This window comes from Talpa occidentalis, unplaced genomic scaffold, assembly GCF_014898055.3.
Source record: "Talpa occidentalis isolate TD23 unplaced genomic scaffold, MPIMG_talOcc4v2.1 talOcc4.6, whole genome shotgun sequence".
In the NCBI taxonomy this organism is placed as follows: Eukaryota; Metazoa; Chordata; class Mammalia; order Eulipotyphla; family Talpidae; genus Talpa; species Talpa occidentalis.
In genome coordinates this window covers 113,306,997-113,321,847 of record NW_023604972.1, presented here as the reverse complement: position 1 = coordinate 113,321,847, position 14,851 = coordinate 113,306,997, and the positions used below count along the sequence as shown (strand labels likewise).

The 14,851-nt window shown below is 35.9% G+C and overlaps 1 protein-coding gene across 1 annotated transcript in view; it reads left to right on the top strand.

Annotated features, from left to right (window-relative positions):
- NDUFS4 (NADH:ubiquinone oxidoreductase subunit S4) overlaps window positions 1-14,851 on the top strand; it is an 81,386-nt gene that overhangs the window by 51,867 nt on the left and 14,668 nt on the right. The window contains exons 3-4 of the mRNA XM_037530492.2: window positions 3,280-3,452; window positions 7,985-8,058. Coding sequence (XP_037386389.1) covers window positions 3,280-3,452; window positions 7,985-8,058 — 247 coding nt within the window. The remainder of the gene's footprint in view (window positions 1-3,279; window positions 3,453-7,984; window positions 8,059-14,851) is intronic.

The following is a 14,851-nucleotide window of genomic DNA, read 5'->3' as shown; positions in this document are numbered from 1 at the left end:
TTTCCTCTGATCTCATCTTCCTGAGGTAACTAGTGTTAAGAGTTTAATGTTCTTCCTTTCCTGTACACCTTAAAGAGTAGTCAACTTACAGCTATAGTTTTTATAAAAGCTCACAACAAAGGGGTTTGCTGTAGGATTTGGAAAAGCTGCCTCATCCCATAATTTTGTAACATACTTTATTGTTTGGTTATACCTTGCTTAGCTATAGCTGAGGAAACTTTTTTTTTTTTTTTTGAGTAAACTGTTCAGTATTACATACTTTTAAAGATTTATTTATGTATGCATACAAGAGCTAGGGTAGAGGCCAGAGGCAAGGGGGTTGAGAGGATTCACCAGAGACAGAGCAGGGAACAGAACAGGCAGATGGACCGCAGTACACTGCTGAAGTGAGCAGCGGGCGAGTCAGGAGAGGTCTGCTGCGCCTTGTGGGTTGCTTCCTGGCCGACCGGGGGATCGAACTCGTGCCTCGGAGGCTGCGGAGAGCTTCATAGGTTGCTTCTTAACCCTTCGCGCCACCAGGGAGGCCCCCAAAATCTTCCCATTTTAAAGGGATCAGTAAGTAAAGATACTAGAGAATTTCTAAAGCTATGTGTGTACATACACATATCCCAACATTATGTGAGCCAAAAAGTACAGAAATGCAATATATGGAATTCAGAGCGGTGGGTGGGATTTTTTTCCTTTTTTTTTTTTTTTCCCTTTTTCAAGAGGGCTCGACTCTCACTGCCCGGCAGATTGAGAGACTGCACACTGGTGGAAACAGACCAGGGGTTAGCTCTGAAGTTCTGTCTAGAACTATCTAATGCCATCCCCTGCACAGAGGATAATATGGGAACGTCCTTGCTAGTTCCCACCATATGGAAGCTGCTATATTCCGTTTTATCAGCACCAATATATGGAATACATCTGGATTAAATGTTAGCACAAAAAACAAAAATGAAGCTAGCACATGAGATTTTGGCTAGAGAGGGCACTTAAATGAGAATAAAGTATCAAGAAGTAAAAATTAAAAGATTCTAGTGCATTGTAAGCTGTAAAACATTGGTTTAAACCCAAACACTTGGTCCCTCTGTTAGGGGGAAAAGGGTGTCCTAAAGCTAATTCCATACAGGCTTTGTGGACTCCACCCCCACCCCAAGCCAAAGACACTGGGAACTCCAAATCCCATCACCACCAAAGGGAAGGTGGCTGGGACCTGAGGGTGGGGTTAAGCAGCCAGGTTGGTATAAGCCAGACACGTGGGCTTGGGGCGGGGGTCCCCCATTTTGGCTCTCCGCCAGCTCGCAGCGTCCGGCCAGCTCGGAGAGTACTTTTTGGGTTTCCAGGTCGGTGGATCGGGTAGGACGCATTAAAGACTTTATTTTCTCCCTGAGTTGTACATTTTCCTTGTAAATAAACCTTGTTAACCTTTTGTGTGTGCCTGTAATGTGGAGTATTAATAAGTCCCCGCAATATCGGGGCTGCCCTATAACACGTCTCCACCTTAGATGTGAGTTTCTTACTTCCACCTTGATGGGGCTTATGTTTTCAGTTCTTTCAACTAACATGTTTCCAACACATTTCTTAGACCTGGTTTCATAGGGTGGGGAGGGGGGAGGGGAGACGGGGGCAGGGGGCGCGGGTGGTGGCTGAGACACACACAGGAAGGGTGAACATTACTGAACTACACCACTAAGGGGAGCAGTGGGCAAGAGGAGAGGCCACTGCACCTTACGTGGGTTGGCTCCCTGGGCTGGGTATCGAACTCAGGCCGTAGCAGCAGCAGCAGCACTGAGCCTTAACCCGCTAGGCCACTAGGGAAGGCCCTATCTCACTACCTGGCTTCAAGGCTACTAGTACTTCTCTGGAGGGAGCGTGTCTGCTTTGGCAATGGTGAGGTGACGTAAACCCCTCATAAACTCGGCATCTGCAGGTGTATATAGCCCATGTCCTGAGAGGGCAGTGAGGGGTAAACAATGCGGTCTGGTATCTGCTCATTGGGAGCCTGCACTCAAGTGGGCCTCAAGTTTACAGTCAGTGTGGCCCATAACTGCTGCCAGCAGGTGCTAATATGCAGGGTGCCGACTAAGCGAGCACAGCCAGGAATGCCCGTACAGTCTTCCTTCTGTGGCAGGGCCTGGAGACGAGCGTGGACACGATTTAAAGATACATTGTGATATTTCTTTTTTCCCCAAAACACTTTTTGGTTGGTTTGGTCTGGGCCACACCTAATTATTGGTAGAGGTATAAAGATATTTATTGTGTTAAGCAGAGGATTAATTGCCAGCTACAATAATTTTACAGAATTGTGTTTTTTTAATCTGTAGGTAGAGTCAGAAATGAGCTTAGTGTTTTCCTTACACGTTCTTTGGTCCATGGCATTATAAATAACCACATTAACCTTCATTGGGATATATTAAAAATAAAATTGAAATTCACAAAATAGGTTATATTTTCTAGTTTCACAACTTGGATATAATCATTTTCATGTTAACCCTTTGTTGAACCATGACTTTAATATGATCTTGCTTTGGTAGAATATTTGACTCTCTTAAATGGAGATTAACTCTGAATTACTATTTTGTGTCCTAACTGCCACTGTCATTTGATGGCTATATCTAATCTGAGGCATCAAAATTGTATGCATTCACCACTTGAGCATTTGTTGCTAGATAGATCATAGTAAACTTAAGTTGCCATTGTTCTAAATTTCTGCAAAAACTGCAACTTTCTTGGCTCACTTTTGCAGAATAGATTTGATATATTATTGTTTTGTTTAGTAGGTTTCACCCAACAAGAGAGAAATCAAAATAGTAATTGAACTTAATTGATTTTAATTGTTTACAAAAAGGTTAGTCCTTCTTCTGAAGAGATGGCTTGATTGTGAGCAGTGTGAAATAGAAACCACACTGGTATTAATTTTTTTCCTGTTTAACATTTGTTTTTATCTCCCTTTTTAAAAGCCTTTTATAGTCTTTGTCTACTGACTAGTAACACCTGCTCATGAAATAAGTCTACTGACTACAGACTCCTCTACCAGAAAACTCTGAAGAACTTGCCAATGCTTTGTTGGATAAATGGGACCTAAAAATTTTTTTATGAACCCTTTTCCTCCCTAAGATCCACCACAATAGATCTTTCATAGATATCAAAATGGCAACTTATAGGGTAACGAAATAAGCCAGAAAACTAAAAACCCACTTACAAAATCTAAATAGCACAACATGAATATATGAAGCAATGAAAGTATACCAGGTTGGATGTGGGCTGTTACAAACATGCTTGCTTGTTTTCCTCTAGGATATTACTACTTTAACTGGTGTTCCAGAAGAACATATCAAAACTAGAAAGGTCAGGATCTTTGTTCCTGCTCGCAATAACATGCAGTCTGGAGTAAACAACACAAAGAAATGGAAGATGGAGTTTGATACCAGGGAGCGATGGGAAAATCCTTTGATGGGTTGGGCATCAACGTGAGTAGTTTAATTTGAATATTATTCTCAGCTCTCTATGAAAATTTTCCTTTTAAATATACTGACTTTTCAAATTCTTTCATTTACAGTATGCTATATGACCATATATTTTTTTAATATATTAACTTTTTTTTAAAGATTTATTATGTATACAAGCACTGGGTACAGTCAGAAGTGCGGGAGCGTGAGAGAATTCACCAGAGCGGGGAACAGAACAGGCAAAACGATGAAATACACTGCTGAGGGGAGCAGCGGGCGAGACAGGAGAGGTCTGTCGCGCCAAGTGAGACTCTCACTGGTGGCCGGGGATCAAACTGGCGCTGCAGAGGCTGCAGGCAGCTTCGTAACCCAGTGTTCAACGCTGTGCCACTAGGGAGGCCCTATATGACCATACTTTTTAAAACCATTTGTTTAGATGTCATTATTTAATGTTACACAATTTATTGGATAAAAATGACTGAATTGTGAGTACTATTGGCATAATGTGTATATTGGTTTAACTTAGTAACAGTTTTTTTTACTTGGGAGAAGAATAGGGGAGTTTAGAAATTAACTATTTCGAGGGGAATTTGCAAGTTCCTGAGATCTTGACATGATTAATAATTTTATAGTGCATTAGATTAAAGTGGTCATAAATTCTTGTGGCACCAATGAGATTTAATAAACTACATCTCTCTGACCAAGACACACTGCTACTGGAGAAAACAGCCAAAAAAGCTAGAAAAGTGTTGTTCTCAGTGGGACTCCAGATTATATGTCCAAGCTCCAGTTGAAAGTGGTTATCACTTTTTATGTCTCATTTAAGTATGGTATTTAGCATCTTTTCTGGTTGATGTACCTTGGGGAATTTGTTAAAAACATCTGTATTTTGCAATTTAAATGGAATTATATTTTATTTGGCAAGTGATATATTGGTGTTTGGTATCTTTGTTTCATATGCTATATGGAGTGCTAGAGACTAAAGAAATTTATAAAGAATTCTGTCTTCCTTTCCTCTTCTTTCTTCTAGACTCAATGTTGTAATGCAACATTCAGCAATAAATCATTGTTTGAATATTTGTGCTTTATATACTATAAAATGTTTCTGGATGAAACACTTTATATTTGAGTGAGTTCTTTAAATTTAACTTTAAATGCTTGTCCAAAGATTCACACATCATTATTAGCATTAAATAGCAAAGTTAATTTTTGAAATGCTTAGTATTTAATAGCCGACTGCTTTAAAAGCAAAACTGTATCTTACTATGGTACATGGAAATACTACTTAAATACTACATACTAATTAAAAGTTCTTTTCAAAAAGTATTTTTGAAAAAGACTTACTCTGCTTTGTCAGAATCTTATTTGAATCTTGTTTTTTTTTAATCTTCCAATAAGTAGTAACCACAAATGTGAAAAAACAGGACTTTTAATATTTGATATTTTACTAGAACAGAAAAGGGACTCTATTTGCCATACTTACTGGTATTAGAATCAGGGTTACATTTTTTCCCCACATTTAGCATTGTAATAGCACAAAAAGAACATGTAATATTGCTTACTAGATATTTTTACAAAGGATGTTTCATGGTGTAGCACAATCTGTCACCAATGTTGGACATTATTGTTAATGATAAAATAATTTTCCATGTCTGTCCATTGTATTGGTTTAGTGGTATTCATTAGTGTCTAGTAAGTAACTTAAAAGATATCATTGCAACTCTGAGCAAATGCAGTGTATTATTTTGCCAGGCTTGAGAAAAAAAAAACTATGCTACAGATTAGAAGTTATAGCTCTGTGAATTTTTACCATGTAAACACACCCATGTGACTAATGCCCAGAGAGAGAGAAACATAGAAGTCCCCATTTCATGTCCCTTTCCAGCTTCAGTCCTCCAAAAGTAACTACTATACTGTGTTCTAATAGCATAGATTAGTTTTGCCTAATTTCATACTTAAAAAGAATCATCCCTTATTTGCTCTTATGACTTTTTTTGCTCAACTTTATGTTGGTGAGAGTCATTCATTGCATTAAGGCAATGGGCGTTTAGGTAACTATCATACTAAAATGAAAATTCTTATACATTGTCTTTTGGTGAATGTAGGATTTCTTTTTAATTTGCTAATATCAGTTAATCAAACAAACTTTTTATTAAAAGAATAAGATGATTGAGACTTCTTAATCTATTCTTATTTAGTTAATGACCTTGGCAATGTGTAGTGAGTTTTGTTCAAGTAGACAGATCACCTTGAACTTGTAGAGGATGTAATTTGTGCTTGGTTAGGTCTGTTTCAATTTTACCCCTAGGCTTTGTTCTAGAACACAGTGTTAAATAAAAGGCATGGCCTTCCTAAGATTTTGATGGAAAGCACAGGGTGCTTACCAAGTCCTTCTGACTGAAACTCCAAACTCAATCTCACCTATAGCAGACAATAGCGGAAATCTCTATTCAGTTCCTTCAGTCTAACTATTGTTTTAGAACCTTGCCCATTTATATGGAGTTCAAAACTTCTATGCTCTTTGTATTCATTTCTCTTTTTCCCCTAAATTTTCAGCCTCTCTGGCAATTCTAAACTCTATCTTTAGAAGCCTTGAGCGGGTAAGACTCTGCTTGAGTTCTTAATGCGCCTACCTATCTGGACTAGACAGTACCTTTTAGGGGGAAAAATGTATAAACTGGATATAACCCAGTGTGGTCCCCTTATTTCAAAGGTTGAGTCCTCTCCAGTTTCTTTTCTGGTTTTGGTCACACTTCAGTCCTTTCAAACAGTTGTTTTAAGATTATTACATAATTGTTAAGCATGTAAGTCTGGTTTTAATGGCAGGTAAATCTGCCATTACCCAAATTGGAATGTCAGTAAGGGGGAATTCAGCAAATAAAGTCTTACAATATAAGCACAAATAATCAGTAAATATTGAAAAGAGATTATATATACTTGGAGGAGGTAGAATATGAAAGACTTCATGGAAACGATAGGTAGTCATGGGAATCTCCACATAATGAAATAGTAATCTCTCGCTGGATATCCAAGTGGACCAAAATGAGCTTGTGAGAAAGTAGAGGAATGCCTAACAATCTGATTTGACCAGTTGGCTACTTCTAAGGGGAGCAATTATAAAGACTGGAAAGTGGCTTCTGATCAAATTGTAGAAGTCTTTACATGCCAGGGTAGGAGACTGAAATTAATCTGGCAGACAGTAGAAATTAAAGTTTTTAAATTGGGCTGTGAGCTTGGGAATTGAACTTTTAGGAAGATTAATCTGGCAACACGATGAAGGGTGAATTGGAGTCAAAAAAAGATAACAGTACTATTAGGAAAGTAGTTTGGAAAGAATTTAAAATGGTATAAATTGATAGGGCAAAACGCTAGAAAAGAAATTTGCAAAATACAGGTGATAAAGTGGAAAAGGAAGAGGGTAGAAGCTGAGTGACTCAAGAATGGTGGCTTATTGTAACAAGTTGTTACTCTTTAACCCATGTATTTATTTCTTCATAAATAAAGGAAGATGATAATAAAGGCTGTACAACCTTTGCAGAGAATAGATCCCTGGTCTCCTGGATCCTGAGTTTTTTTCCCCACATTTTTTTTTTTTTTTCTGCATTATTTCTTCTCATCTAAGCTGTGTATGTCAGCACTAGTCAAATTACTAGTCATATTACTGGGTATTTATTTTGACACTTTTGTTCTCAGTATAGTTTATTTAGCTATCAACTGCTTTGAGAAAGAAGAACCAATATAAAATTAGCATTTGTTTTTAGTACTAATATAGCTTGCCATGTTGAAGCTTTCTTGCTTAAAATGGAGTTTATGGTAAGACTCCGTATCATTATAGGTATCCCAGGATAATAACCACAGTGTATGGCCAAAACTTTAGCAGCAAAAGTTTGTGGGTTTTCACTTCAATTGAATGCTTACTTTCGATGCATTCTCTTATTGGAAAGATACAAGATTTACACAATCTAAATTGCTTCCCAAACCTTTTATACATTTTTACTTCTTTGTTTTGAAACTGAGATTCATGATAAACATTGTTTTTTTTGTCATACTACTAAGTGACATTTCCAAAATTGTACGGTATTTTGCAAAAGTTTATATAAATTTGTAAGTATTACCACCATCCTAGATTGAGGAACTCAATTAGACGTCATAGCTAGGAGCTTTTTTTTTTTTTTTTTAAGTGTTCATATACTTATTATCACTAATAATGAAAGCTTCATTAAGAAGAGTGCGTATTGTTGCCATCTATTTTGGTTTTTATAATGATAATACTGACAGTTGCATTTATAAATTTATCAGGTCATTTTGAGAATCCTCTTGGATTTTTTATTAATGAAGTACCATTGTTTTATATCATTATTAATATTTGGACAATATAGGATTTCTCCTCTTAGCTGTGGTCATCATAGACCCCCCGCCCCCACTTAGGGTTTTTCATTCAACTCTTTCAAGTACTAAAAATTGCTGAATGTCTTTGTATGTTTTTAAATTTCATAATATATTTTTAGTAACTGTTGACTTTCCCCTCATCCAAAGCTTAATGTCTCTTACAGGGCTGATCCATTGTCTAACATGGTTCTAACCTTCAGTACTAAAGACGATGCGGTTGCCTTTGCAGAAAAAAACGGTATGTTTGAACTGGTTTTGCTTTGACAAAATTAAGAAGATAAAATCATATCTTCATCAGAGTCATTCTGGGATACAGAATTTGAGTTGGAAGAAATCTTTCCATGTATTTAATCTAGTGGTTTTAGATTATTTTTTAGAGCATCAGAACCACCAGCCTCTTCCAAAAAGAATCTGAAGTAGAGGCAAGGAATAAAAATACTTGTCTAACTCCTGCCTTGTTTATGAATCCCTCTTAAAAGCACTAATTGATTTTTTTACACTCTTAATTGAACCTATTCCAATTTTGACACCTTTTTCTTTCAACAAGACTTTTATATCTATTATTACAACTAATTGGCATCTCCCTCTAAAATTTCCTTTAAACCTAAATGCCTATATTTGTCACTTTTCTAGTTATAGTAGGCCTAGTAGATTAGTCTACATTATTGAATCTTGTTATAAACAGAAACGCAGACTATCTTTTTCCCCTTATTTTCTACTGTTAATCATGAAACACAGTGTAGAGAAAGGCGATTTTGGAGTCAAAAGAGTAGATTCTAATCATTACACCACTTTGAAGCTATAGGTTTTGGATTAGTTTCATAATGGGCATATGTTTCCTCATTGCTGAAGTAGGGTACTTCTCTCACGGTAAGTGTACCTAATACATAATTTGGTTAATTGTTCTGACCCTTATACCTATGTTTGTTTGGTATTTCTGTTTAAGATTTATAAATATACTATTGTGCATATTCCTAATACATTCTTTTATTCTAGTCTGTCAAATTTTAATCTAGTTATTACTATAAATGTAAAGTATTATTAGTGTTATCTACAATTTGACATATAAAAGTGAAAGCAATGGTTATTATTACCTAACATTCTTGTTTTCCACCCCAAATTAGTATTACATAGGTTAAAGCCAAACTACCTTGGTTTGAATCTTTGTTGGGTTTCTTGCTATATTGTACTTTGATTTTATCTGTAAGGATAAGAAAAGTGCTTAAAATATAGTAAATATATATATAAATTTATCCTAATAGTAGTAGGCTTTTAAAAACCTGAATTATTTTTTAAATTGTAAGTTCATTTCCTTATTAACATCTTAACAAATTTCAGATTTCTTAATTACATAATTGTTTTCAAAGTGGCCATAGTCTTTAAAATATTTCTTTGATTTAAAATGAACATTGCTCTCTTTTTCATGAAACTTTGATAAGCTATATTAAAAACAGTTCTATTAATGTTTTACATCTTTGCAGCCTACCATATTTCATGTCTGACACCTTGAAAATTATTCATTTGAGGTCTGTAACATAAGTTTAATAACAGGAAATCTAATTAAACTGTTAAATCTCTGGGTTGGGTTTCTCTAAGTGGTCACAAGAACTGCGTGACCACAGTTGCCATGTGAATTGCAGGTGTGATCTAGCCTTTGCTGCTTTGGAAATCAGGTACCTTCATAATTTGATTTCTGCCTTCCCAGGAAAGAAAATTGAATATTATCACAGTCAATAGACAGTATAACTTGAAAAAGCTTAGCGGATAATATCTTCTAAAACTGTAGGTTAACAGTGGATCAGGAATTTTAAACAAGGCAGCAAAAGAATCATCACTACTTTGTCCCTAGCATATGACACATAAATGGACATTGAGTATAAGAGTTTAAAGCCACTCTCAGCTGAGAAAGTTATCAGTGATTATTCCTTTAAACAGTTAGTTCTTTCTCTCCACCTATTGTGGCAGCAAATCTAAATACATACCATTGAAATGGTACAAATTCATTTCTGATTTGTTCATCTTGGGTAGGTTGATAGGTGTGAGGGAGAGAGGATTCATTTGTGTGCTTCCCACCACAAACATTTTGTTATAATTTAATGCTATTGAAGGTTGGGTTTTACCAATGTCCTTGTAAGTTAAGACATTAAAAAAAATGGTTCAGAAGCATCAATGTATAAAGACTATTGGATTAAGAGGTTGGTAACTAGGGTTTTTATTCCCTAATTATCTGCCTACGGGAGAGCTTGAGCAAGTCATGTTTCATTCATTATACTGTACGTTGTTAAACATGTTTCTTCATCTCAAAATCTGTGTACTTAAGTATGTTAAGCCCATGGACCAGCTCATATTTATCTGTTTCTTTGTTTAAGCCCAGTACATTATTAATTTTATGTTCTATAAAAGAAAGTAGTTTTGTTGATGTAGGATGATTATATTTTAATAATAAAATCTGGTTATTCATTTATAAGCATTCAGTGTTTACCTTCCAATAGTATCTAGAAACAGGAGGTTACAGTAAAACCGCTATAAGAAAAAGATAGTCTACTCAGAGACTCTTCTGAAATTGAACAACTTACCTTTCTTCTCCCCAGTTTTCTTGTCTCCCTTAATTTTAAATAGTATAAAGGAGGGCTTTCAGATGACATGATAGGAAGAACCTGAGCTCATTTCCTCCCACAGACACATTAATTCTACAACTACATGGAAAGTTTCCCTCTGAAAATTGGATAAAAGGGATGTAGGGCAATACTGAGAGGAAAGAGGCAAAGACAAATTCTCACTAAGAAAGAAAAACTCTATGCCAAGCACAACTAAAAAGAGGTGTAGAACTTTTCATGAGGTATGCTCTCTGTGCAGCACCAAACCATTTGGATCCTGTACATTGGACACAGTCCCTAAAACATCTGGCATTCTAGGCCAGTGTGGACCATGTTCAGGAACACCAAACAAATATGGAGAATGGAGAACCCACCCATAAAGGGCCCATGTACAGACATATATGCCCTGGGACTCAGCTCAATAACATCTGGGTTAGGTCAACAGCCTCTCACTGTAGCTTAGCTAACCAAGTGTACACTCCTGTAATCTCACATGGCAGGTGGGCACAGTCCAGAGCATGATGCCCCTTGAGCACCTAGCTCTGGTGGCTAGTACTTAACACAGAGAATTTGGCAAAATAAGGAGAAAGAATTATATTGCAAATGAAATAACAAAATTACTGAAAAAAGACCTTAAAGAAATGAAGATAAGCAAATTTCCTGAAAAAGAGTTATAGCAATGCTTACCAAACACAGAAGAAAGGATGGACACTGTGAGAACTGAACTCAGAAATAGAAAATTTAAGAAAGGACCCGAAATTAGAGCTGGAGAATATAGTAATAGCTGAAAATTACACACAAAGTGATTCAGCAGCACACTAAATGAAGTAGAAGAGTGGATAAGTGAGCTAGAGGACAAAGAAGTAGATCTCACTCAGATAAGACAAAACAGCAGAATGAAAAGAATTTAAAAAGGCAAAGATCCTTAAGAACCCATGGAACAACAGAAGAAAAATACATGTGTTACAGGGATCAAAGAGGAGAGAGAAAGGACCAAACATTTATTTGAAAAATAATAACTGAAAACTTTGTTAATTGGGGGAAGGAACTAGACATTCACATCCAGAAAGATACAAGTAAGATGAATACAAAGACAGCCACAGTAAGATACATTGTAATTAAAACATTTTACAAGTAGAAAAAGAACAAGTTGCAATATACAAGGGAAACCTTGCAAGGCTGTCAGATTTTTTCAACAGAAAATTTGCAGCCCAGAGAAGAATGCCATGGCATATTCAAAATGTTGAAAGGAAAAAAAAAAAGTCCAAACAGGAATTCTCTAGATGCAAAGAAAGGTGTTGCAGAATTGGAGGAGAGATTAAGAGTTCTCAGATAAGCCAAAGAAGTTCATAACCAGTAAATTGACCTAGGAAATAATGTTTAAAGCACTTGTGGAGTGTTTTTAAAGGCACTTTCTTTTCAAAACCAAAAAGAAATAGTACTAATTAATTTTATACACACACACACATTCTCTCTCTCTCTATATATATATATTATAATAAGGAGTACTAAATCAAGTACAAATATTAAAAGACAGAGGTGATAGATTTACCTGAAACTATAATAATTACTCAGGGGATGCATAACATAACTGGGAGGAGTAAAACTGAAGTTTTAGAATTGGTTCAAATTTAGATAGCTGTCAACTCAAAATAGAACATTAGATGTTATCTGAATCTAACAATATGACAATAAATATGTTTCTCTGACTATCACTTTAAATGTAAATGAACTCAATTCTCCAGAAGACAGTTACTGAATGAGTTAAAAATAAAAACAGAACAGGTCTCATCTACACACTGCATCTGTAGGAACACACACTCTGAAAGTGAAGGGACGGAGAAGTTTATGCAGATGGAGGTGAAAAACAGCTAGTATAGCTATACTCATATAAAATAGGCTTTGAAACAGAAAACTAGCAAAAGACAAGGATTGATGTTATTTAGTGATAAAAGTATCAGTTCTATATCACATTAATATATGAGCACCCACCATAGGAGCACCATTAACAGACTGACAGAAATCAAAATCAGCACAATGGTAGTAGACATTAGTACCCCATTTATATCAATGGACAGATCATCCAGACCAAGATCAACAAGGAAACATTGGCCTTAAATGACATTTTAGATGAACTTAATAGTAGGTAGATTCGGAACATCCCACTGATAAGCAGCAGAATACACGTTCTTCTAAAGTGCATGTGACACATTCTCAGACAGATCATATGTTGGGCCACAAAATAAATCCCAATGAATTTAAAAAGACTGAAATCATACCAAGCATCTTATCTGATCATGAGCTATGAAACTAAATCCCTAGAAAAAAAAACCTGTAAAGATCATAGGTATGTAGAGGTCAAAGAACATGTTTACGAGAAGTTGTTGATTCAATGAAGAAACTTAAGGAAAAATTAAAAAGTACCTGAAGAAAAATGAAAATACAAGATACCATAATCCTATGGGTTTCAGCAAATGGTTCTAACAAGGAAGTTCATAGCCATACAGGCCTACCTCAAGAAACATCTCAAATATACAATTTAACTTTACACCTCAAAGAACTAGAAAAATAATTTAAACCCAAATTAGTAAATGGAAGGAAAAAATAAAAATCTGGGTGGAAATAAATGAAACCCAAACTAAACAAACAGAAAGGATCAATGAAACTAAGAGCTTGAAAGCCAAAGCAATCTTGAGAAAAGACCAAAGTTGTATACTGTTGGTGGGAATATAAATTGATGTAGCCACTGTGAAAGGGGTCGATAGATGATGTTTTGTATACATACAAATGCAGAAATGGATTGCTACTTAATCAATGATATTCTTCCATTTGCAACAACATAAGGCTGTTATACTAGGTGAAATAAGATGGAGAAAAATAATTACTATGACTTCACTCATGTAGAACATAAAAAAAAAATAACAAAGTTCAAACAAAAACTCAGATACAGTGAAGAGATTGGTAACAGCAGGTGGAGGCTATGGAGTTTGAAATCAGTAACAGAAGTCAGTTGCATCGTGCTGGAGTTAAAGTAAACTTTTGATGGTAATCATGTATCATATACAGAAGTCAGATTATAATGTTGTGTAAAACTTAAGTTATAAACATGTTAACCTCAATTTTAAGAAAGTCTTGACCATCATATCCTTAACATAAATAGATTGTACTATAGAGAATCAATATAAAGAGGAAGATTTTCAGATTCAGTTGCTTTCTAGTAATTATACTGTCATTTATTTTTGACTCAGGTAATGAATATCATTCTCATAAAAAGCTAACATTCATAGACTAAATCATAAGCTAATTTCTTTTTTTTTTACTTTTATTTATTTATTTGTTTGTTTGTTTGTTTTTGTTTATACATGTACTGGGTACAGTCAGAAGAGCGGGAGGGTGAGAAAATTCACCAGAGCCAGAATGGGGAGCAGAGCAGGCAGAAGGACCGAAGTACACTGCTGAGGGGAGCAGTGGGCGGCAGGAGAGGTCTGCACGCCATGTGGGACCCTCCTCCTGTGGCCGGGGAGCAGCCGGGGATCGAACTGGCGCTGCAGAGGCCGCGGGCAGCTTCGCAACCCAGTGCTCAACCGCTACGCCACCAGGGAGGCCCCTCATAAGCTAATTTCTATGCTAAGTGCTTTCTATTCATTTTCATTGAATCCTCATCACAACTCAGAAAGGGACAGTTAATATAATAACTGGTAGAATTATATAGTTGCAATACATGCTATATGTATTACATATAGAATTAATAGTTGCACTAAAAACCATATGGTTCCCAAAGTCTAAAAATATTTTCTTTTTTACCATTTACAGAAATTGTATACTATTACAGTCTAAACTATTACATATACTGCCTTAATACTAAGACCCTTTCTTCTCTGGATTTCTTTAGATTTTTGTAAATTCAAAATACCCTTTATTCAAATATCTTAAAAGGGCCTATGCTTAATTGAAATACTCCTCAACTGGTATTTCAAAGTTCTTCACAATATATACTAACATCACTGAAGCACTGACCTATCTTTATCTTACTATGCCCTAACTCTGCTTTACGCCCTTATCCCTCAGACTTGCTTATATACTTTCCTCCATCTTCAACCTACAATTTTGTTGTTCCCTTTCTCATCCCAAGTCCTACCTAGGAAAGTCCCACCAAGTCTTCAAAGTACACTTAAATATCTTATTCCTGATCCCTTTTTCTTATTCTTCTTTCTTGCTCCATACTCCACCCCCTACGGGATCTGTTCTTTTTTCCTTGCAGCTTCCACAGTAATTTGTTTCTGTTCTTGTAATAGGGCTTTGCAGTTTACTTTTTTGCATTGCATTCAGTCTGACATTTTTGAACATCCTATCATGTTAGCACTGGTGGCTAGCCTCTGAAGATCAGTTAAATAGTTCAGTTCTCATAGTCAAACTGGTATTTTTTTTTAAAGA